Source organism: Hylobates moloch, unplaced genomic scaffold (assembly GCF_009828535.3).
Source record: "Hylobates moloch isolate HMO894 unplaced genomic scaffold, HMol_V3 SCAFFOLD_5, whole genome shotgun sequence".
Taxonomy (NCBI): domain Eukaryota; kingdom Metazoa; phylum Chordata; class Mammalia; order Primates; family Hylobatidae; genus Hylobates; species Hylobates moloch.
The window spans coordinates 9521459-9547597 of record NW_026652280.1 but is presented as its reverse complement, the minus strand read 5'-3'; the positions used below and the strand labels follow the sequence as shown (position 1 = coordinate 9547597).

General features: G+C 38.2%; 1 protein-coding gene across 2 annotated transcripts in view; it reads left to right on the top strand.

The window, feature by feature from the left end:
• The window catches only part of SOCS6 (suppressor of cytokine signaling 6), a 49708-nt gene extending 28605 nt beyond the window's left edge, over positions 1–21103 (top strand). For both annotated transcript variants that reach the window (XM_032152074.2, XM_032152075.2), the window contains exon 2: positions 15405–21103. In XM_032152074.2, the coding sequence (XP_032007965.1) occupies positions 15531–17138 (1608 nt within the window). In that variant the 5' untranslated portion in view covers positions 15405–15530 and the 3' untranslated portion in view covers positions 17139–21103. The remainder of the gene's footprint in view (positions 1–15404) is intronic.
• The last annotated feature ends 5036 nt before the right edge of the window (positions 21104–26139 follow it).

Sequence of the window (26139 nt, the reverse complement as noted above, 5' to 3'; positions counted from 1 at the left end):
TAGGCAAGTTCCTTAACCTCTCTGTATCTCAGCTTCCCCATCTATACGTTGAGAATATTACTACTACTACTTTTGCTAGCTGCAAATATCTGTATAGCCTAATATGAGCCAGGCATCGTTTTAAAAACATCACGTATATTAATGCATTTAAACCTCACAACTAGCCTGAGTGATGGGTACTGATATTTCTAAGATCACAAAATTATTCAATGGTGGAGCCAGAATATAGTACTTATGCAGTCTGGGTCCACAGTGCACAGTACCAAACTTACAGGGTTATAACAAAGACTTGGCACACAGTAGGCCAATATGTGGTCTGTATTTACCAATATTAGGTCAATGATCAAGTAATGTTTGCTTTTTGTTTTGTTTTTTTCAATTAATGCAATAAGGAACATTGTTGTCCATATGTCTTTGTTTTGGGCATGAGTATATATCCAAAGGACAAATCATTAGTAGCATGATTACTTGGTTAGGTGTATATCAATTTAAATTTTTGATAAATATTTTCAAATAATCTTTTACAAAGTTTTACCAATTTACTTCAATCATGAGTTATGAGTGCTCAGTTCGGGATGCCTTTCCCAACATTAAGTGTTACTAATTTAAGTTTTGCAGACGCAAACAAAGAGGTTATCTTGTTTTGGTTTCAATTTCCTTTTCAATGAATTTTAAAAGTTGAGATATAATTTGCATACAGTGAAATCACCTTTTTTAGTTGTATTTTGTTGAGTTTTGACAAATGCATTCAGTCATATAAACACCACCATAATCAAGATATAGAACAATTTCCATTAAGCCAAAATTCTTTGTATTTTTTTTTTCTTTTTGAGATGGAGTCTTGCTCTGTTGCCCAGGCTGGAGTGCAGTGGCATGATCTCGGCTCACTGCAAACTCCGCCTCCCGGGTTCAAGCAGTTCTCGTGCCTCAGCCTCCTGAGTAGCTGGGATTACAGGCAAGCGCCACGCGCCACCATGCCTGGCTAATTTTTGTATTCTTAGTAGAGACAGGCTTTCACCATGTTGGCCAGGCTGGTCTCAAACTCTTGACCTCGTGATCCACCTGCTTCGGCCTCCCAAAGTGCTGGGATTATAGGCGTGAGCCATCACACCCGGCCCGTGGATTTTTTAATGATGAATGAATTGAGAATATTTTAGGGTATTGATTGGCCGCTTGAGTTTGTGTTCTCCCTCTTGCTTTTGTGATTTCTTTCTTATTCTTGCCTTTCTTCTTCCTTTTCATCATTCTTTTTGTGTGATGTTTGTTTCTATGCTTTGCCTGTTTGCTTATAGAATTGTTTGCCTTTCTCTTACTGATTTCTAACAGCACAGTTTATGTTACAACATTAATCCTTTGTCATATATGTTTGCAGTTTTTCTCTATTTTTTGCTTTCTTTATGCCATTTTTTGGTTATCAAGAAATTTGTACATTTTGCATTGTCAGATTTATTCTTTTATGGATTCAAGGTTTTATGTTATGTATTAGAAGGCCTTCGGCAGTGCAAGACTTCTAAAAAATATTTTTCTCCAACTTTTATATTTTTAAAAAATAAATATTTATATAATTGATGTTTCTGGAATTCATTTTGGTATAAGAAATTAAGTAAGAGCCCCTGCTGGACCCACTAGTCCCAAAAGTTTATCCCACCTACTCATCATCATTCATTGATAGTTCACCTATCCCTGGTGGTCTTAAGATGTCTTCTTAATGATGTACTCTTCCCATATGTCTCTTGGTCTATTTCTTGACTTTCTATTCTATTATTTTCCTCCTCCAGTGTTAGGCTGTTGCAGCATGTTTTAATATGTCGTGTAGCTCATTCTCCTTCAGCTAGTCTTTTAGAATTTTTCTCTTTTTGTTGTTTGCATAACAAAGTTAACTTTACTGTCATTTTGTTGACTTTCTTTGAAAAAGCATTATTGATGTTTTCTTGGGATCTCGAGTCAATATTTTGACAGGATTGAATTGTTTTACCTGAGAACAAGATGTGTCCATGTATATTTGATCTGTTATGATTCTCTGAGGAGTTTTAAAGTGTTTCATGTAGTTTTACATTTGCTATTATTTCACCTTTTTTGAAGCTGTTATAAATAGGATCCAGTCTTTTATTATGTTTTCTTATCTGCTTCTTAAAATTATAGAATCCACAAAAATTAGCCAGGTGTGGTGGCACACACCTGTGATCCCAGCTACTTGGAAGGCTGAGGCAGGAGAATCACTTGAAACCCGGGAATCAGAGGTTGCAGTGAGCTGAGATGGCACCACTGCACTCCAGCCTGGGCGACAGAGTGAGACCCCATCTCAAAACTAAAAATAAAAAAGTTATAGAATTACTAGTGACTTTTACATAGGAATTTTGTAATTGGTCACTTGACTGAGTTCCCTTTTTTTTTCCCCTGATACAGTCATGCTCTGCAAAATGGCAGTTTAGTCTATGATGAACCGAGTGTGTAATGTGGTCCTATAGGATTATGATACCACATTTTTACTCTACCTTTTCTTTCTTTAGATGTTTAGATACACAAATACTTACCATTGTGTTACATTGCCTACATTATTTAGAACAGTAACATGCCTTACAGGCTTGTGGTCTAGAAGCAATAGGCTATACCATAAAGCCTAGGTAAGCTATACAATCACGGTTTGCGTAAATCCACTCTGTTTGCACAATGACAAAATCACCTAACGACATATTTCTCAGAACATACCCCTGTTGTTCAGCTGCATCTATTGAATTTTCAGGTGTTTAATCATTTCATAAGGATAATTTTGTCTTCTCCTTTCCAATATTTATATTTATTTCTCGTCTAATTCATTGGCTAATATGTTGGAAATAATGCTAATTAATAATACTGACAATTGATGTCCTCGTTGCTGGCTTTCAGCATTTCTTCATTACAGCTCTGATTTTGTGTGTCTATCTGTCTATCTATTCCTATTTTATAATGGGTTTGGGGTGTCAGGAATTGATGTTTAATATTTTTTCAGATCCTTTTTGTGACTCATAGCTATGATCATATTATTTTACTCCTTTGATCTAAGGTAATATGTATTAATGAACTTCCAAATTAGAGCCACGTTAGCAATCCCAGGATATATCTTATCTAGTTGAATTGTTTTCTCCTTACCACTCCCAGTGTTTGCTGGTATTTAAGGTTTGTACTTCAGTGTTCGTAAGTGAGATCAGTGATTTTTTTTTTTTTTTTTTTTTTGGTCATCTTTGTCAAATTTTGGTATCAGTATTCTTTTGACCTCAAAAATAAATTTGGGAGCTTTCTGTTTTCTGTGTGCTCTGAAGTGTGTTGTGAATTTTGGACCTATGTCTTTATTGTCCTTCCCTTTTTTCTTTCTCCTGAAGGAAAAAGAGCCATGGTGGCTCCTTGATCACTTTCTCAGTTTCCTTGACAATTATTAGCTTCTTTTGGATTCCTGTGTCTTCTGCTATGCTGCAAATTTTGATGATATATATTTTGCTATAAAATTATCCTTTTCATCTGAGTTTCAAATTAATTTTCATAGAATTTTCAAAGTAGTTTTACACATTTTGATTCTTCATGAATGTGTGGTTATTGCTCTATTTCTAATTTTGTATAAGCGCATTTCCCTTTCTTGATTATGCCAGCTAGTTGTTTACCAATTGAGTTTTCTCTTGTATAATCAAAGAATCAACTCTTGTAATGTTTAATGCTGTTACTTTTTATTTTCTAATACATTAATTTATGCTTTTATCTTTATTTTTTTCTGATTTTTCTTTTGCTGGCTGGGGGTTTATAATTACTGACTTCTTGAATCGAATGTGTAATTTATTTCTTTTAATTCCTTACCAGGTAGTTTTGTAAGTATTTAAATTTTTGAATTTTTCTGTGGATCCAGTTTTAGGGTCTTGCAGAATCACATAGATTTTGAAATGTAGTTTTTTTTCTTTTGTTTGTTTTTTTTGAGATGGAGTTTCGCTCTTGATGCCCAGGCTGGAGTGCAGTGGCACGATCTTGGCTCACTGCAACCTCTGTCTCATGGGTTTAAGCAATTCTCTTGCCTCAGCCTCCTGAGTAGCTTGGATTACAGGCACCTGCCACCACGCCCAGCTAATTTTTTATTTTTAGTAGAGACAGTGTTTCAGCATGTTGGCCAGGCTGGTCTTGAACTCCTAACCTCAAGTGATCCGCCCGCCACGACCTCCCAAAGTGCTGGGATTACAGGCGTGAGCCACTTCGCCCGGCTGATATGTAGCGTTTTCATTATGTTAGTATACCATTTTTGTTCACTTTGAGATTTTGTCTCTGACTTAAAGATGTTGGATTTTAATTTAATTTACTTAATTTTTTTTGTTTGTCCTATATGCTTTTATTGCCTTGTGGTTAATTACGGAGGTCTCTCTGACTTCTAAAATTTATGAAGGTTTTCATTGGGGCCTTTAGTAATTGTTCCATAAGTTCTTGAAAAGGAGATGTGTTCTCATTTTTTAGGGTATAGAATCCCTTATGTCTAAAAGATAAATTAATTTTGTAATTTAAATTTGCTATATTCTTCATTTTTGTTTACTCATTTTCCTGGGCTGAAAGAGACATTTTAATGCTGTTCCATTTTATGTTCAAAGATTTTTGGCAGATTTTTTCTTCATTATATTATGGACTATACTTTTCATAATGTGCCCCTTTTCATTTTGTTTGACCAGTTTTTCTTGAATGCAGTGCCATCTTACCATTGTTACCCTAGCTTCCTCGTTGCTAGCCTATGCCTTTTTCCATTTTCTGTTAGAGGACTCTTTTTTTCCTTCAAAATTTTTCAGAATTGAATTTTTCAGTTAATTGAAAAACTTCACTAAACTAGGGACTCGTGTACTTTAAACATTTTATTTTAAATTAAAACAAGTAAATACACTCTTTCATTAATTTCTTTTTTTATTATACTTTAAGTTTTAGGGTACATGTGTACAATGTGCAGGTTTGTTACGTATGTATCCATGTGCCATGTTGTTTTGCTGCACCCATTAACTCGTTATTTAGCATTAGGTATATCTCCTAATGCTGTCCCTCCCCCCCGTATATCTCCTAATGCTGTCCCTCCCCCCTCCCTCCACCCCACAACAGTCCCCGGAGTGTGATGTTCCCCTTCCTGTGTCCATGAGTTCTCATTGTTCAGTTCCCACCTATGAGTGAGAACATGCGGTGTTTGGTTTTTTGTCCTTGCGATAGTTTACTGAGAATATGTTTTCCAGTTTCATCCATGTCCCTACAAAGGACATGAACTCATCATTTTTTATGGCTGCATAGTATTCCATGGTGTATATGTGCCACATTTTCTTAATCCAGTCTATCGTTGTTGGACATTTGGGTTGGTTCCAACTCTTTGCTATTGTGAATAGTGCCACAATAAACATACGTGTGCATGTGTCTTTATAGCAGCATGATTTATAGTCCTTTGGGTATATACCCAGTAATGGGATGGCTAGGTCAAATGGTATTTCTAGTTCTAGATCCCTGAGGAATCGCCACACTGACTTCCACAATGGTTGAACTAGTATACAGTCCCACCAACAGTGTAAAAGTGTTCCTATTTCTCCACATCCTCTCCAGCACCTGTTGTTTCCTGACTTTTTAATGATGGCCATTCTAACTGGTGTGAGATGGTATCTCATTGTGGTTTTGATTTGCATTTCTCTGATGGCCAGTGATGATGAGCATTTTTTCATGTGTTTTTTGGCTGCATAAATGTCTTCTTTTGAGAAGTGTCTGTTCATGTGCTTCACCTACTTTTTGATGGGGTTATTTGTTTTTTTCTTGTAAATTTGTTTGAGTTCATTGTAGATTCTGGATATTAGCCCTTTGTCAGATGAGTAGGTTGCAAAAATTTTCTCCCATTCTGTAGGTTGCCCGTTCACTCTGATGGTAGTTTCTATTGCTGTGCAGAAGCTCTGTAGTTTAATTAGATCCCATTTGTCAATTTTGGCTTTTGTTGCCATTGCTTTTGGTGTTTTAGACATGAAGTCCTTGCCCATGCCTATGTCCTGAATGGTATTGCCTAGGTTTTCTTGTAGGATTTTAATGGTTTTAGGTCTGACATTTAAGTCTTTAATCCATCTTGAATTAATTTTTGTATAAGGTGTAAGGAAGGGATCCAGTTTCAGCTTTCTACATATGGCTAGCCAGTTTTCCCAGCACCATTTATTAAATAGGGAATCCTTTCCCCATTTCTTGTTTTTGTCAGGTTTGTCAAAGATCAGATAGTTGTAGCTATGCGGCATCATTTCTGAGGGCTCTGTTCTGTTCCATTGATCTATGTCTCTGTTGTGGTACCAGTACCATGCTGTTTTGGTTACTGTAGCCTTGTAGTATAGTTTGAAGTCAGGTAGCGTGATGCCTCCAGCTTTGTTCTTTTGGCTTAGGATTGACTTGGCGATGCGGGCTCTTTTTTGGTTCCATATGAACTTTAAAGTCGTTTTTTCCAATTCTGTGAAGAAAGTCATTGGTAGCTTGATGGGGATGGCATTGAATCTATAAATTACCTTGGGCAGTATGGCCATTTTCACGATATTGATTCTTCCAACCCATGAGCATGGACTGTTCTTCCATTTGTTTGTATCCTCTTTTATTTCATTGAGCAGTGGTTTGTAGTTCTCCTTGAAGAGGTCCTTCACATCCCTTGTAAGTTGGATTCCTAGGTATTTTATCTCTTTGAAGCAATTGTGAATGGGAGTTCACTCATGATTTGGCTCTCTGTTTGTCTGTGATGAACATTGATGCAAAAATCCTCAATAAAATACTGGCAAACCGAATCCAGCAGCACATCAAAAAGCTTATACACCATGATCAAGTGGGCTTCATCCCTGGGATGCAAGGCTGGTTCAACAGATGCAAATCAATAAATGTAATCCAGCATATAAACAGAACCAAAGACAAAAACCACATGATTATCTCAATAGATGCAGAAAAGGCCTTTCACAAAATTCAACAACCCTTCATGCTAAAAACTCTCAATAAATTAGGTATTGATGGGACGTATCTCGAAATAATAAGAGCTATCTATGACAAACCCACAGCCAATATCATACTGAATGGGCAAAAACTGGAAGCATTCCCTTTGAAAACTGGCACAAGACAGGGATGCCCTCTGTCACCACTCCTATTCAACATAGTGCTGGAAGTTCTGGCCAGAGCAATCAGGCAGGAGAAGGAAATAAAGGGTATTCAATTAGGAAAAGAGGAAGTCAAATTGGCCCTGTTTGCAGGTGACATGATTGTATATCTAGAAAACCCCATCGTCTCAGCCCAAAATCTCCTTAAGCTGATTAGCAACTTCAGCAAAGTCTCAGGATACAAAATCAATGTACAAAAATCACAAGCATTCTTGTACACCTTTCCCCATTTCTTGTTTTTGTCAGGTTTTTTGTTTTTTTTTTTTTTTGAGACAGAGTCTCGCTCTGTCGCCCAGGCCAGAGTGCAGTGGCGCAATCTCGGCTCACTGCAAGCTCTGCCTCCCGGGTTCACGCCATTCTCCTGCCTCAGCCTCTCCGAGTAGCTGGGACTACAGGCGTCCGCCACCACGCCCGGCTAATTTTTTGTATTTTTAGTAGAGACGGGGTTTCACCGTGGTCTCGATCTCCTGATCTCGTGATCCGCCTGCCTCAGCCTCCCAAAGTGCTGGGATTACAAGCGTGAGCCACCATGCCTGGCCTCTTTCATTAATTTCTAAATGTAGGACCAGTGTGTTTTCTTTAAATATCTATTGATTGAACTGTGTATCAGTCTAAATGATACAATCTATATCCTTACGTAATATGTCTAGGATTTCTAGTTTAGCACTTCTTTTAAGTACAATTAGAAGTTTAATTGCCTTTCCAAAGCAATCTTTGTACAAAGGCCCAGCTATTTTTTTCAAGGTAGCATAATGGAATTTATTTATTTTTTATAATGTATTTTTTATTTCAGTAAGTTTTTGGGGAACAGGTGGTTTTTGGTTACATGGAAGTTCTTTAGTGGTGATTTCTGAGATTTGGGTGCAGCCATCACCTGAGCAGTGTACATTGTACCCGGTGTGTAGTCTTTTATCCCTCACCCCCTCCCACACTTTCCTCTGAGTCTGCAAAGTCCATTGTATCATTCTTAGGCCTTTGCAGCCTCATAACTTAGCTCGCACTTGTAAGTGAGAACACACGATGTTTGATTTTTCCATTCCAGAGTTAGTTACTTCTCTTAGAATAATGGTCTCCAATTCCGTCCAGGTTGCTGTGAATGCCATTCTTTCATTCCTTTTTATAGCTAAGTAGTATTCCATGGTATGTGTGTCTGTGTGTGTGTGTGTATACATATGTATGTGTATGTATATACACACACCACATTTTCTTTATCCACTCATTGGTTGATGGACGTTGGGCTGGTTCCATATTTTTGCAGTTGTTAATTGTGCTGCTATGTGTGTGCAAGTGTCTTTTTTGTATAATTTTTTTTTTCCCTCTGGGTAGATACCTAGTAGTGGGATTGCTGGATCAAATGGTAGATCTACTTTTAGTTCTTTACCGAATTTCCACACTGTTTTCCATAGTGGTTCTAGTTTACATTCCCACCAGCAGTGTAGAAGTGTTCCCTTTTTACCACATTCGCACCAACATCTTTTTTGTTTGTTTGAGACAGTGCCCTACACTCTGTCGCCCAGGTTGGTGTGTGGGTATGCATGGTGTGATCTTGGCTCGCTGCAACCTCTGCCTCCAGGGGTCAAGCAGTCCTCCCATCTTAGCCTCGTAAGTAGCTGGGACTGCAGGTGCACACCATGACGCCCAGCTAATTTTTGTAATTTTTGGTAGAGACGGAGTTTCACCATCTTGGCCGGACTGGCCTGACCTCAAGTGATCCACCTGCCTCAGCATCCCAAAGTGCTGGGATGACAGGCGTGAGCCGCTGTACCTGGCCTATTATTTATTATAGACATAGTTTTTTTTTTTTTTTAAAGGAATGTTTCCCTAGTCTTTTTGCCTGTACCTGATTCTGCAGAAAACATTTTTAGCCACCTGCATTTATTTATTATTTCTAAATCAATTCACACTATTTTCATATAAATAACTTTCAAAAATATTCTTATTTGTTCATATGTTTAAATTGCATAATGAATTTAAATACAAAAAAAAAGTTTGCATCTGAGCATCACCCATGCCCAGGAGCTATCTTTGGTATTGGAGGTATAGTCATGACCACTACTGAAAACATTCCTGATCTCAAGTAGAACACATTTAGTACAACTAGCTGGTAGCATAAGAAAATCACAGGCACAGTGAAGAAGAGAATAGTTGGAAAGAGTGGAAATACTGGAGAGATTTTATGATATCTTGAAACTTTCTGAGACGATTTGTTTTAGTGTGTCCTTTCCATATATAGCATATGATTGTTGTTGTTGTTTTTTTTAATCAGATCTTAAAATGTTTTTCTTCTTGCAGTGAGCCGAGATTGTGCCACTGCACTCCAGCCTGGGCGACAGAGCGAGACTCCGTCTCAAAAAAAAATAAATAAAAAAAAATAAAAATGTTTTTCTTCTAGGCCGGGCGCGATGGCTCACGCCTGTAATCCCAGCACTTTGGGGAGGCCAAGGCAGGTGGATCACGAGGTCAGGAGTTTGAGACTAGCCTGACCAACATGGCAAAACCCTGTCTCTACTAAAAATACAATAATTAGCCGGGTGTGGTGGTGGGCGCCTATAATCCCAGCTACTCAGGAGGCTGAGGCAGGAGAATCGCTTGAAACCAAGAGACAGAGGTTGTGGTGAGCCGAGATGGTGCCATTGCACTCCAGTCTGGGCGACGAGAGCAAGATTCCATCTCACAAAAAAAAGAAAAGAAAAGAAAAAAGAGAAGAGAAAAGAAGAAAGAAAGAGAAAATTTTGTCTAATAGTTGAATTTACTCCATTTATATGTGTTGGTATAACAAACATTTTGGAGCCTACATCTTATCATATTTCCTGTTACATTTGTATTGTAATTCTTTTTTATTAGATGGTCTGTTTCATTCTTTCTTTTTCTATTCTCCCTTTCTAGGAAGACTTTGGTATCTCTTTTTTATTTTTCCTTTTTTTCCTAAGGGAATGGCAAATAGTGTTCTCACAGGTTTAGGAGCAGTGGAGTAGAATCTAAGAAACTGAGATGAAAGTACATGAACCATGCGGGTTCAGAAATTGACAATGCAACTTACGGTGTAGAGAGATACTTACAACGCTATTAACTTTTTATGTGGATTCTTTGCTTTATGTTGAAGTCTTTTTGTTCTCTTAAATTGCCTTCACAGATAATTTAAGCCTGTGGCTCTGGTCTGTGGATCCTCTTTCATCATAATCCTGAAACATCATCTGCCTTTTTCACTGATGGTACAGAAAGCAGTGATGGATAAAACTGATGATGCCTTACCATGAGTCAAGGCAGTGGCACCAAACTGTAATAGTAAATGTAATAATAGTTGTATGTTCTTTAGTAAGAACCAAGCACTTCAGTTAAAAAAAAAAATTGGTTATACTTACGGATGCCATTGATGAAGCTATAAAAATTATTAATTTTATGAGATCTTCACCCTGGGCATACATCTTTCTAAAATTCTTTTTATGAAATGTGAATATTTCAAAGACACTTTCCAGTACATACTGAAGAATGAAGAGTGTCTCCAGGGGAAGTGCTTGTTTGAATTGCTGGCTACACTAGCTAACTAGCTCCTATTTTTGTGTGAAATAACCACTTTTACTAAAAACAACAATCCACAGACACACATGATTATTCCATGTGGGTTTTAATAGATATTTTCCCATAAATAATCAACATGAGTCTGTCACTTCAATAATAAATGACAGTATTGTTGCCAGTGATAAAATTCAAAGTTTCTTTTTTTTTTTATTTAAGATGGAGTCTCCCTCTGTTGCCCAGGCTGGAGTGCAGTGGTGTGATCTCAGCTCACTGCAGTCTCTGCTTCCTGGGCTCAAGTGATTCTCCTTCAGCCTCCAGAGTAGCTGGGATTACAGGTGTGAGCCATAATGCCTGGCTAATTTTTATATTTTTAGTAGAGATGGGGTTTCACCATGTTGGCCAGGCTGGTCTCGAACTCCTGGCCTCAGGTGATCCACCCACCTTGGCTTCCCAGAGTGCTGGGATTATAGGCATGACCAATGGGTTTGAATGTTAATAGAGTAAAAAAATTTTGTGTTATGGGGTTTCAGATTTTACAGGGCAATTTAACATTAAGAAACTATCATTCATCGAGTTTTGATACAGTATCAAAAATATCCATAGTTATATGAAAAGGTTATTAAATAAAATATATTGTTCCTTTTTCCAGCTATGTATCTGGAGGAGGCTGAATTTTCTTCTTACAGGTAGTCCCCTATGCACAGTTTCAATTACCCACGGTCGATAGTCATCTGAAGACAGCTAAGTGCAGTACAGTAAGATATTTTGTGAGAGAGAGAGAGTCCACATTCTCATAGCTTTTATTACAATATTTTGCTATAATTGTTCAATTTTATTATTAGTTATAGTTGTTAATCTCTTACTGTACCTAACTTAAAAATTAAACTTTATCGTAGGTATGTGTGTATAGGAAAAAAGTAAAGTATACTTTATATAGGGTTCTGTACTATATGTGGTTTCAGGAATCCACAGGGGATCTTGGGATGTATCCCTTGCAGATAAGAGAGGGCTACTGTACTGTAACAGATTCAGTGCAGAAGCAGACACGAGAGTCTAGCTGTCTTCCTTTAGTCAGGCAGAAGAGATTTACAGTAATGTCATGTGGTACCACTTTCACTGATTTTTATTATCATTCATGAAAATGTTATTTATGTTAACATGTAATGAGTATATTGTCATTTTAAAACAAATATAAAATTAGGCTGGATACAGTGGCTCATACCTGTAATCCCAGCACTTTGGGAAGCTGAGGTAGGAGGATTGCTTGAGGCCAGGAGTTCAAGACCAGCCCGGGCAACATAGACCTCATCTCTACAAAAAGTAGACAAAATTAGCCCTCATCTCTACCAAAAGTAGACAAAATTAGCCAGGCGTGGTGGTGTGTGCCAACTGCTCAGGAGGCTGAGGTGGGACGATCTCTTGAACCCAGGAGGTTGAGGCTGCAGTGAGCCGAGATCAAACCACTGCACTCTAGCCTGGCCAACACAGCGAGACTCTGATTCTGTGTCTTCAATAAATAAATAAATAACAGATTTTCTCAGGGGTTTTTTTTTGTTTTGTTTTTGTGTTTTTTTGACAGAGTTTTCGCTCTTGTTGCCCAGGCTGGAGTGCAGTGGCGCAATCTTGGCTCACTGCAACCTCAGCCTCCCGAGTAGCTGGGATTACAGGCACACGCCACCATGCCTGGCAATTTTTTTTTTTTTTTGTATTTTTAGTAGAGATGGGGTTTCTCCATGTTGGCCAGGCTGGTCTCGAACTCCTGACCTCAGGTGATCCGTCTCGGCCTCCCAAAGTTCTGGGATTACGGAAGTGAGCCATCATGCCTGGCCTTTCAGTTTTATTTTCTAGTAGGGTACATTTCAAGAGACGCAACCCACATAAACAATGCTTCTTCCTGTCTCCCAATAATTTTTAAGAGAATAAAGGGGTTCTGAGACCAGAATGTTTGAGAATCACTGATGTAAGCAGTAGAATGACAGGACAGTTTGGCATAGGGAAAGAATGTGAGCTTTGCAAATAAACAGCCAGGTTCAGATTCCGGATCTGCTGTTTCTACTAGCAAATTGTTTAACTTTGTTGGGCAAATTCCAATCTCTCTGATAACCAGTTTCCTCATTTTATAAAACGGGGATAATAAAGCTGTTTTGTTTATTGAAGTTTAAGTAGCTGTTTGATCTTTTTAATTTTTTCATTATGTGTTAGGATGACTGACAGACATGACTACCTCAAGTCATTTAAGAAGAGGTTGAAATTATTTGAAGAAGTTATCCTTTACCCATGTGGATAAAGTATTTAAATGTCTAAAGCTTTTTCCCTTGAAACTTTATATACATTTTCAAGTATATGTATAAACTTAAAATTTTACAATTAGAAAAGCAGTAAAACTAATTCAGAACATTTACTTAGGCACGAGACAGATGGTAATCCTATAAAAAGATGGTATATATTTTTGGATGTGCAAACAGAAAAACAGATACTCTTAAAAATTTTAGAGTAATCTTTGCCTAGAATATGAAGGGAAGAGATAAAAGACCATATGGCCTAATAGAACTTTTATAGTTTGTAATGTCTAGGATTGAATTTTGTTTCTTTAATATTAGTATTGATTAATAGCTTACAAATACGGATTGGTAGTTGAAAAAGGAATAATTTTCAAGCAGGTAATTGCCAAGTACTTTTACCATGGCTGCTAGTCCCTCGTGTTTTGGGGGTATGGGCGTGATAGTGGGAAGCAGAACTATTGGAATCTCACATTTACTAGGGTTAATCAGTTACTGATTCTGGCAGTTATGATATTTCATTATGCTTGGGTAGAAGACATGCTACTGAGACACTGAGTTCACCTAATATACAACTTCACTTATTATTTAAAAGTAACTGGTGCTTCAAATATTTTAAGTTTTTTATTTTTTACAACTTATCCAGACACATAGTACATGACAGTAGACTTTTAAAAATTGCTTCTTCCTTTTGGGGACATGATATTACTGATCCCCTGATAGGTTGTCTGATCTGAGTGGTTTTTAGTAAGAATGATTCTATCTGCGCACCACCCGAATCCTATCTGTAACTAAAAGGGGACAATCGTCAGGTTCTCCCTCTCCTGTCAGTTCCCACCGTGTGTACCATTATATTACTGAAGGGTTGATACTACAGTTTATCTGTTCATACATCTGTCTCTCCTACTGGATTAGGCGACCATCAGTTATTTATCAATCTGTGTATTGCCACACAGGGCTGAGCCAAGCTGACTCAGCGGAGGCTGAGTAGGGGCTTAGTAATTGCAGAGTGAATTCATGAACGGGATCAAAGCTAGAGCCATAGTCTTGTGCCAAGAAACTGAGTGGTGTTAAACTGCTGATTTGGGAGGCCAGAATCTTGTTCTGGGCTTTATTAGCATTTCGCCCAAGTCAAGCGAATCACCTTGTCAAGGCATACTCTGATGGTTGCAGAGAAGGCAGAACACGGTGTTGGAGGAAAGAAAGCATTCTACACAACCTAAACACGAGGCCTTTGTAAAGTAGTGTTAGGATCACTTAACGTGGTTATGGAACCAAGATTTTTTCCTGTGAAATGACTTTCAGAAAGTCTTTACAGAATTGAAATCCTGTCATTTCAGTGTAGAACAATGTACAAAAGGTTTAGAAAAGATATTTCTGGATATAGAAGTAAAAATTTGCCATGGGAAATTGCAAAAAAAGAAGAGTAAGAAATAATAATTCTGGAAATATGTTTCATAATCTTCCAAATAGATCAAAACTAGACACATAGGTTTTTATGGGTGTACTTCAGAGGTGAAGCTTTTCAACCTGCACGCATTGAGCTTCTTCCTCCTCTGTGCACTGGGAACTTGAAGGTGAATGATTCTTGTTCTCAAGGAACTCTCGAGTATAGAGGAACATCTCTAGATAGTTTATTATAGATAATGAAATTCTTTTTGTTTATTTTGACACATGCTTAAGTATTTGAAATATGCATCAGTTGTTGAGTTGACTAGGCTTGTTATTGCAGTTCTCTGGAACGTCTTTACTGTCATGCTGGGACACAGGCTGGGACATGGGCGGCCAGCGGAGGAGCAGTCGGGGTCAGTGCTGAAGGAGTGCACAGGTCTAGCTAGAGGCCAGCTGGGAAGGATGTGAACACTGGCCCACACATCAGCGATTATACCAAAAAGCAGGGTGCCAAAAGAACAAAAGGGAGATGCAGGCTTGTTCTTTATAAACAGCATCGGGCGGGGCGTGGTAGCTCAGCCTGTAATCCCAGCACTTTGGGAGGCCGAGGCAGGCGGATCACAAGGTCAGGAGATCGAGACCATCCTGGCTAACACGATGAAACCCCGTCTCTATTAAAATACAAAAAACTTAGCTGGGCGTGGTGGCGGGCGTCTGTAGTCCCAGCTACTTGGGAAGCTGAGGCAGGAGAATGGCGTGAACCTGGGAGGCAGAGCTTGCAGTGAGCCGAGATCACGCCACTACACTCCAGCCTGGGCGAAAGAGTGAGACTCATCTCAAAATAATAATAATAATAATAAAATAAAAATCATCAAATACTTGCCAAATGCTCATTGTGTAGTAGGCAGTGATCTGCTCTGCTGGGTGCAATAGAAAGAAATCCTGGTCCTAACAGAGCTGACATCAAGAAAAGACTGGGGTGTTCTTGTTCAGAAGTTAAAAGGATTAAAACTGACTAAAATAAAACTTTTGTGGAAATATTTTTTAATATGACTCTCTTTTTATTTTTATTTTTTAGAAAATGGCTCCAAAGGTTAAATGAAGCAGGAAAAATACGTAGATGCAGCCTTGCAGCCTCTCCAGATGTTTGGGGATAATATTCCAGATAGAAATATTGATCCCTTGGATTAGGTAACTAGTCATAATGAAGAAAATTAGTCTTAAAACCTTACGGAAATCTTTTAACTTGAATAAAAGTAAAGAAGAAACTGATTTCATGGTAGTACAACAACCATCGCTAGCCAGTGACTTTGGAAAAGATGATTCCTTATTTGGTAGCTGCTACGGTAAAGATATGGCCAGCTGCGATATCAACGGTGAAGATGAAAAAGGCGGAAAAAACAGATCAAAAAGCGAGAGCCTGATGGGTACGCTAAAAAGGCGGCTTTCTGCAAAGCAGAAGTCAAAAGGCAAGGCGGGCACACCCTCTGGGAGCTCTGCCGATGAGGACACCTTCTCCTCCTCCTCAGCACCCATAGTCTTTAAAGACGTGAGAGCTCAGAGGCCGATAAGGTCCACCTCACTCCGCAGCCATCACTACAGTCCCACGCCGTGGCCTCTGCGGCCCACAAACTCCGAGGAGACCTGCATCAAGATGGAGGTGAGAGTCAAGGCCTTGGTTCACTCTTCCAGCCCGAGTCCAGCCCTGAATGGCGTCCGGAAGGATTTCCACGACCTCCAGTCTGAGACCGCGTGCCAAGAGCAAGCCAATTCACTGAAGAGCTCGGCTTCTCATAACGGGGACCTGCATCTTCACCTGGATGAACATGTGCCTGTCGTTATTGGACTTATGCCTCAGGACTACATTCAGTATACTGTGCCTTTAGATGAGGGGATGTATCCTTTGGAAGGATCACGGAGCTATTGTCTGGACAGCTCTTCTCCCATGGAAGTCTCTGCGGTTCCTCCTCAAGTGGGAGGGCGCTCTTTCCCCGAAGATGAGAGTCAGGTAGACCAGGACCTGGTTGTCGCCCCAGAGATCTTTGTGGATCAGTCCGTGAATGGCTTGTTGATTGGCACCACGGGAGTCATGTTGCAGAGCCCAAGAGCGGGTCACGATGATGTCCCTCCACTCTCACCGTTGCTACCTCCAATGCAGAATAATCAAATCCAAAGGAACTTCAGTGGACTCACTGGCACAGAAGCCCACGTGGCTGAAAGTATGCGCTGTCATTTGAATTTTGATCCGAACTCTGCTCCTGGGGTTGCAAGAGTTTATGACTCAGTGCAAAGTAGTGGTTCCATGGTTGTGACGAGCCTTACAGAGGAGCTGAAAAAACTTGCAAAGCAAGGATGGTACTGGGGACCAATCACACGTTGGGAGGCAGAAGGGAAGCTAGCAAACGTGCCAGATGGTTCTTTTCTGGTTCGGGACAGTTCTGACGACCGTTACCTTTTAAGCTTGAGCTTTCGCTCCCATGGTAAAACACTTCACACTAGAATTGAGCACTCAAATGGTAGGTTTAGCTTTTATGAACAGCCAGATGTGGAAGGACATACGTCCATAGTTGATCTAATTGAGCATTCAATCAGGGACTCTGAAAATGGAGCTTTTTGTTATTCAAGGTCTCGGCTGCCTGGATCTGCAACTTACCCCGTCAGACTGACCAACCCAGTGTCCCGGTTCATGCAGGTGCGCTCCTTGCAGTACCTGTGTCGTTTTGTTATACGTCAGTATACCAGAATAGACTTAATTCAGAAACTGCCTTTGCCAAACAAAATGAAGGATTATTTACAGGAGAAGCACTACTGAAAGATTGAGAACCCTGCATCTTGCACTTTGGGAATAAGAACAAGAGATTGAAATACAGTTTACAAACTTTCATTGCCATCAAAATCTTTTGCTGCCATAACTATTTCAGTTTTATGTGTAAAAGAGTCATCAGTTTGTTTAGGGGTGGGGACGTGTCAGCAAGGTGTCTTGGGTTTATTTCGGTTGTTTAAAAAGGGAAGTCTTGAGGTTTTAGAGGTATGAATTATGTTTCATCAATGTGCAGAATAATCACAATGTGAATTATCAGATTCTCCTCAATGCCCCTCCTGCCCAGTCCTTTGCTGCTATCCACTGTGATTTTTATGCATTAAAAGCACATTTCATTTGTATTCAACCCTAAGTAAAGTTGAATGAAACTTACAGAATGGAAATTGCTATGTCTTTTCAAATGGCCCATTTTCAAAAGATAGCGTTGAATAAACATACCTGTGTGGTAAAACACAGAATTTACGTATACACTGAAGATGAGTTTTTAATCTCTTACTTTAAAAAGATTTATTTAGAATCGTGAATTGACATAATCTTGGGTAATGGAATGGAGATCTGCAACATATCTTTTAACAACACCTTTTTCTAAATTATTTCTAAGGTTGTGCTAATTCTTTTGGTTGTGAAAAGTTGAATTTTTCTGTTGCCTTCATTTTCATCTTCTAGTTTGTCTATTTTAATAAATGGCCTTACATTAAAAAATTGTAAAGAAATGTATACCACCAATTTAGAAATTGTTGCCTTTTCTATAATTAAACTCGGGTACAAATTGGCATAACATGAAAACCTATGGAACTAGAATTATTATTAAAGAAATATTAGATGATCATAGCTTCCTGTGATAGCATTTTTTTGTGTGTTACCTATACTTTTGGTGAAATGTTTTATCTGTGGTTTCTTTAGCTTAGTCAACATTTTCTTGGGTGAACTTGATTGTCAACTAATTTTCATAAATGGACTGGATTCTCTTGCAACATTAATGTTTATAAAAAATTTTAAATTGATTTGAATAGAAAGAAAACATTGTTTTAAAGTTGGATTTATATTTTTCTTCTACGTGGTTACTATAAAAGTGTGCTGGATTTGACCAATCCTTACCGCCACTATAAAGAGAACCCTTGATGACTTTAGTTTAAAAATTGTGGAAATTGTGGAGCAGTTTTTCTCACAACGTGAGAAAAATTCTAAACCATATTAGATAATGTGGAAGTCATACTGTCTATCATATGTACTGCCATTTAAAAATAGATTTTTAAAATTTAGCTAAGTCTTAAGTAATTTGCCGTCGCTAATAATTTTATCTCCTTGAGTTGGTTGTTGGGGAGGGATGTTATATTCAATAATTTTTAGTTATTTTGAAATGCAGAGTGTTTATTCATTTCACAGTTCTGCAATGGATGTAGTATTTTGGGATTGCCCTGTCCAGAAAATTTTCAGCTACACACCTTTAAAGGAAAATGCTTCTGTCTCAGATGAAACATGTAATTTGGGATGGTTCTTCCTTTGTCACTTAAAGGAAGAGATAATAGGAAAAGTCTCTTACCCACTTTAAACATGAGGGTAAAGGTTTAGGTCAAACTTACTGGCTTTGTCATTCAAGCATATCTGAATCCTCACTTTTTTCTCTTTGTTTTTTAGGGTCAGAACTGAGATATTACCAAGAAAAGGCACAATGCCATAATATGGTGTTATGGTATTTTGACTTAAAGGGGAAAAGGTACTTAATTTTGGTGGGATGTTGATTGTACCTTGTTACAAAGACTCTCATTTCCTCATATGTTTTCTCCTAATAAGATGGAATATGGAGTATACTGTAATAATATAATTTAAGTGTTCATTATAAGCTATTTGGATTAAGAACTATTACAGAGTTGTAAGCTTGTTATCAAATTAATGCAAGACATTTAAACTATTTTTTTGCAAAACTATTTATTTTTAAAACAACTTAAAGTATATCTAGGGTGAGTTAAAAGTCCCTGTGCATCTATATTAGATGGCAGGTTTCGTCACAGAGTCACTGTGTATTAATAATAAATGTTGAAATGGCTTCTCCGTGTCTCCAGAAGCATTTACATGTCCTCCTTGTGAGATCATGGTGCACAGAGGTCTTTGGACTGCCCTGAACCCGTCTGATGTGGACATAACCTATTCCCTTCGTTTTCTCATCATGCCATGTGTTCAAGATCTACCTGCTTAGTGTCAAGGTTATTCAGATTTTCATCTAAATGTTTTTAAAGTTGTATTTTGTGTTTTAGTGGAGGACAGTCTTGATACTGTTCTAATTCAGAAAGCCAAATTTTGATGCGCTTTTGTATATTCATAATATATACTTTAATATGCCCTATTCTAATCTAGTTTGAAATTGTTAGATTCTGATAGTATAATGATAAAGTCAAACTATTTGCCAAAAAGTTAAATTTACAAGCAGAAAGATGTTTTGCGATATTTTCTACTTTTGTGTAGAAAGATAACCATTTGGGGTAGGCAGCACAACAGAATGTGAAAGATTGGCTTTATATGTTACTAACACAGTCCGGTTAAAAGTGGAAACGGAAAAGAGAGAGAGAAAACTCATCATTTAGTTTGGTCTAGACACAATTTGGTTAAATTTCAGGATTCTATTGGCAGTTAACATAGATGACATGGACACAGCCTGTGAGTGCTTTTTAAATACGTGCTTCTAAAAATCTGAGCTCAAAGCAAGAAAAAGAAAACAGGAAAGCTGTATCCATTTGCCATAATAGATGAATCAGAATTGTTTTCTATTAAATATTTCATCACGAAATATGATGGAGGCCAGAAGCTATTTTTAGGCTTACTGTAACACTATTATGCATTTTTATAAATAATAAGAAGGCTGTAGAAAGTACTTGAAAAATGTCTAATTCTTTCTCTTTCTGTCTAAGGAAAACTCTTTCTACTTGGTGCAATAATCTGAAAATTTAGAAGGTCAAAATATGTCACAGGAAATGATCATAGAACTAAAAATAGTTTTTAAGGAAACCAGCTACATGGGGCAACCAACCATCTTGCTGTTGAAGAAAACAAAGTTCCAAAAGCCTAAATCATTGGCATAAAGGAAACAAAACCCAAAGTTTACGCTGTAATTTTTGAGCCAGTATTACTGAAACAGGATAAAAGTTACTAAAATCTAACATAGGTTAATGCAATGTCTCTGCTAGTGCTACAAGTCTAAAATATCTTTGTAACAATGCTTTCAGAAATGCCAGTTTTAATTACTGATTGTATATGAGAGATACTGCTTTATGAATGAATCGGAATAATACATTTTCATTTAAATCTTAATTGCTTTTCATCAAATGCGAAGTCTTAATTTCAAAATGAAATCACACTACCAGCAATAGACAGTTTTCTTGAAAACTCTAATAAGGAACAATAGCCAGTTCCATAAATAACTTTAAAATTCTAAAAGTGTTGGTACACTAGCAATCACAAACATGGTTTCTTTTAATACTTTTTTAATCCTGTAAAGAAGGTTTTTTATAAACATTCTTTTTATTAATCAGTCATAACATGGCAAAGTGTGTAGTTGCTGTTTCTGAAAAGTGATCCAAACTCTACATCCAGAGATTATGAAAAATTCTTATAGAATTTTGTAATAAGTATATACATGTTGGGTTAAAGAAATTTCATAGTTGTTGGAGTGCCATGAAATTAATACTTGCAATTCAGATTGCGGTAGTTTACACTTTTTCTGTATGTTTCAAATCAGGTGTGTACCATTTGTACTGAGAACACCACAGAATGAATTATCCAAAGTCCATTGATTTTAATACGTGTTTTGGTTTGTAAACAAATTATAGTAATTTCTTGCACATTTTTGGAAATTAATTGTATAAGAATTTATGTATCTGCTTCTAGATACAGTGTGTAAATAAAAAATTTCGTTCACAAGACCTGCCTTGTAGTCTACTTAATACCCTGAGAGGTGCCTGATATTAATTAGTATGGAGTTAACTAGATAATTTCTGGGTGTCCCAGGAACTGCGCAGGGGCTGGAGGGTGAGAACCAGCAAATTTTAGTAAAAATGGGAAAGCAGAATCATGTCCCTAGTGGAAGATGTCAGCTATTGGTGCTAATCTATGAAAGCCTTCCCCGTGAAGGCTGGAGTGAGTTTGGAGAACTTGTACTAAGCAAAAAGACTAAAAACTGACACAGTAATGAAACCTCACTGAAAGAAGGCTAGGCTAAATGATACAATGTTTGGATTGTGACATTAAAAAAGCGTATCACTATTAATATTTCATTGAAATAGAACCAGGTCATTAAAGTTTATATAGGGGTCATTTAGAAATTTTTTCATAGATAAGAAAGAGTTCTTATATCCACTGTATTGTATCTTTCAGAGTTCTTAAACATGGGATTAAACACCCACTTTATTTTGTTTGAATGCTTTGTAGACAAATTCTTTTTTTAAAAAACCATGGCTAATTCAAAGATGAATTTTAAACTGATCTTGTTTAGAATGTATCACAAATTTTCACTTCAGTGAAACCCAATTTGGAATCTGTGATGTTAACATTATACTTTGCTGATGACGGTGCTAACGAAATACTGTATTATGAGATTATCGTGGGATCAAGAATTGTGCAAAAGAACAGACTTCACAAACGTACACCATCACCAGGTAAACAGACTTTTAACTTTTTTAGAAAATGTTTCATATTCATCTACCTCTTCTCTAGGGGTATTCATTTAACAAGATAGAGGAACAGGGAAGTTTGTTGAGGCCAAGCTGCATTCCTTGTAGGTGCTCATGGTCCTGAAAGGCCACCTATGAGGAGGGCGAGGGTGAGAGCAGGCAGATGCTCTCAGAAGATGAAAGACCAGCTGCTAGGCTGCCAGATAACACAGAAAATACTGGCCCTGCTTCAGAACTTCAATAATAACATAATTTTGTTTGCTATAGCCAATTTTTTTTTTTACTCCCACCTTTAAATTTTTACTTCTTTTTTTTTTTTTTTTTTTTTTTTTTTTTAAAGCCTCACAGATTTTACTTCTGCTTTTCCTAGGCTTTCAGCTTTCTGGATCAAAAATAGTTTAACCTTTATTTCTGTTGAATTTAGCTTTCATGTCTGCTGTTTTGGCCTAGTGGCTTTTCTGCTTTCAAATCTTCAGCTTCATTTACAATTCATTTTTTTTTTAATGGTTGTTTAATTCTTTTAACTTTATTTGTATTTCAGTTTCTAGTTTTGGGGTTACCTAACCTTTTGAATCCTATTTTTAGTAAAATGTGACTCTTCTCTTCCTTCCCTTTGTGTATGGCTCATTTTGCTGATGGATTTACAGCTGCTTTGACCCTTGCGGCTCTAGTCAGGCTCCCCCTTATGTTGGAATTTTCCAGGACAGTTTTCCTAGACCTTCACCTGTGAGACTTTATGGTTCCATAGGGTCTTTGTGTTCCTTTATGGAAACAGCAGATTGGATGGAGAAGTGTTGGTTTATGATATTACATAATTCAGTCCTAGTAGGAAGATCAGTCATAAACCCCAGGAAACAACCAGTGGATTTGAGAGTGAAAAGGACCTTTTGCTTGTTAAGATTTGATTATAGAAGTCAAATCCAGAGACCCCTGGGAGTGTCCCAGGCCTGACGCTGGCAAAGAACCAATAATAGTGAATATCTGGGCAGGCATTCATCTCAGAGCACAGCTGAGTTTTGTAGCCAGATTCCTAGAACACTTCCGTACCAGCCTATATTCTTCCCTCCTTAATACCAGGCAGTCTCACCTTGACCAGTTTTGGAGGAGTCATAGGAGGGAAAGGCTCCCTTACATAGTAAGAGCCAAGCAGAGCTTGCTAGATCAGGGTTTATGAATAGGGCCAATTGTCTTTCCTAGAGAGAACTGTGGGCTATCAAATCCTGTCCTTGGTTAACTTTGACTTACAAACAGTAAATATTAAATTGAGCCGGGCACAGTGGCTCACACCTGTAATCCCAACACTTTGGGAGGCTGAGGTGGGCAGATCACAAGGTCAGGAGTTCGAGACAAGCCTGAGCAACATGGTGAAACCCCGTCTCTACTGAAAATACAAAAACTAGCCAGGCATGGTGTTGTGCACCTGTAATCCCAGCTACTCAGGAGGCTGAGGCAAGAGAATCACTTGAACCCAGGAGGCGGAGGTTGCAGTGAGCCGAGAATGCGCCACTGCACCCCAACCTGGGTGAAAGAGCGAGACTCCATCTCAAAAAAAAAAATTAAATTGAAAAGGAAGACTCACTTTGTAATCACAAGCAATGGATTTCCCCACACCAAGAAAGCTCTAGGAAGCACAGATACGGATAAAAGGGTTTTTCTGGATCTTTCACTTGGTTTCATGGGTCTAATATGGTGGCATCCAGGAACACTAGGATTTAATTACACTAGGTCACAAGGTGAATATATAGGCGTCCCTGGGTATCTGCAGGGGATTGGTTCTAGGACCACACTCTACCCCCCCCCCCCCCCCCCCCCCCCCACCACCTGTGGATACAAAAATCTACTGATGTTCAAGCCCCTGAAAGGCCTCTAGCTCTGTGGATTCAAACCAGCAGATACAGAGTCAATAGTAACAAATGCTTTGCCTTCCCCAAAGGAAGGGATAAAGAAGTATGAACAGTAATGGCTGCCTGTGGGCTGCATATTTACTTTGCATAATAGTGGCTTGAGTAATCATGACTTAGCCACCCAAGCAGAGTCAATAAAAATTGCTGCATTTATTCATCTGTCTTTATTCAATCTTTCCCATCCCACCCAACCAGACACTCAATACTCATTCTCTGAAGGTAATTCAAGCCTTATCTCACAATGTCTTCTCTCATTATCTCAAATCAAATTGATTAACCTCTCCTCCTTGAAACTCTCATAAGCCTTAGAAAGAAGAAAGGAAGGGGGGAGATACAACCTGTTTCACTGTTGAAAATGAAGGAGAATATGTTCAATGATCCCTATGAGGATGTATGTCCTCATAGAACAATTTAATTTTAAAGATGACAGAAACGCACATGACACTGTTCAGTTTTTTTCTTTTTCACACCCCATCAAAACCTTCAGCTTTTACACAGAATTGTTGCTATGCTACTTATATAGTTCTCCAAATTTTCTAATAGAGACCCTTAAGCTATCCCATAATTCTGAGTCAACAAAGCTGATGCAAAAGGGATGAGCTAGCAATGTAATTCCCACTCAGTGCATCAGGTTTTTTGGTCATTTTGTTAAATAGGATTTTAGAGTTTCCCTGTGGGTATGAGATTATGAAATTTTCCAGTTGAAGCTGTCAGTGTAATAATAAGAAATACCTTTCTTACATGTTACTCAAAACTGGCAGATTTGTGAGATAATGATTGTCTCAGCTTTAGGTGTCCACATTTGAAAAATGTGGATATGGTGCTCTAGGATTCCTGCAGGTAGGGAGCTGGAAAAGGTCTTTTTAAAGTCTTTCCAACTTGAAATTTCTAATAAGATTTCTAAAACAAATCTAAATAGAGAAAAAGAATAAAAGATTTGGAGGGAAAAAAAGCTAGAAGGAAAAAAAGTTCAAACTTGTAACATAGTTGCAATAGGCTGAGTCCACAATGAGTCCATCGGTTTGGTATGCCCATTTCATTTAAGTTCCTGGGATAAGAGCCTTTTAGTCATGATGTAACCAGGCAGTGCATGGAGCACTTCTCAAGCTCTGTTTAAATACACCATTGACTTGTTGCCTATGACACCATCAAGAGTGTTCTTACAGACCCAGCCAGACAGCTAGGTCAGGCAGAGCCCAAAATAGGCCACCCATTGACTCAGAAGCTGTTTTTCAGCCTTGAGTTCAAATTGTTTCCAGGTTTAGTCAGGGTTGAGGGGCCATGGTTCTAAAGGGTAAAACCAAGGTGCTCAAACAGTGTAGCAGGGAAACAGCAGTCCCAAGATGAATCCCAGACCCCTTTGACAATCCAGTGAGTTTTGTCCCTCTCAAGCTGACTTTACTATCCAAATGGACTGAATGTTTAAGTCCTAACAAAATTCAAAAGATGAAATCCTAATACCCAAGGTGATGGTATTAGGAAATGGGGCCTTTGAGAGGTAATTAGGTCATGAGGCTTTGCGTTCATGAATGGGATTAGCACCCTTATGAAACAGGCCCCCGAGAGCTCATTCGCCCCTGGAGAAAGTGCTATCTATGAAGCAAGAAGTGGGTTCTCAATGGACACCAGATTTCTGGTGCCTTGATGTTGGACTTCCCAGCCTGAAGAACTATTAGAAAGAAATTTCTGTTGTGTATAAGCTACCTAGTGTATGGCATTGGGTTACAGCAGCCCAAACAAACACAGATCTTTACTTACTCCCACACCCCAAAATGGAAATATATGTAAAATTGTGCCTACAAAATCACACTTCTTCTCAAAGGTGAATGAGTAAGGCTACTATTACTTATTGGAAAAACAAAATAATATGGTAAATCAGTTTTTGATATCTAATCATTTTGGCTTACGTTTACTATGGCAATAGATGTTGAAAGTGATGACTAACAAATGAAATCATAGACACTACACTTTGCCTGGCGATGGTGGGTGTGGTGTACACTGCTAGTTGCTGAGGCAACATCATGTCTCTATTTCATCCTCATTAAGAAAATTTTAATTTTTACAGGAATGGCAGTGTGCCCGGTGAAAAAACTACAGTTACCAGACTCTCTTGCAGCTAAAGGTGGTTGTGAGACGTAGTTCAGGCAAGATACACGTTTATTGGGGTTTCTGGAAATGTTCCACTTCCTGCTATAGCCACTTATTCTTCCTTCTTCATCTTTCTTCTTCTTCTCCTGGCTTGCTAATGTAACTCTCCGATGCTCGGCAGTTACACATGCAGGACAGAAAAGCTGAAAGGTCAAATGAGCTGGCCCTGGAGCAGCTGCACTGGGCCCTGAAATGAATACCTTCATAGTGTTTGCAAGATAAATAAACCTCTTATTTGTTTAAATGGTGTCAACGTTTCTGTTACTCTCAGTTAAA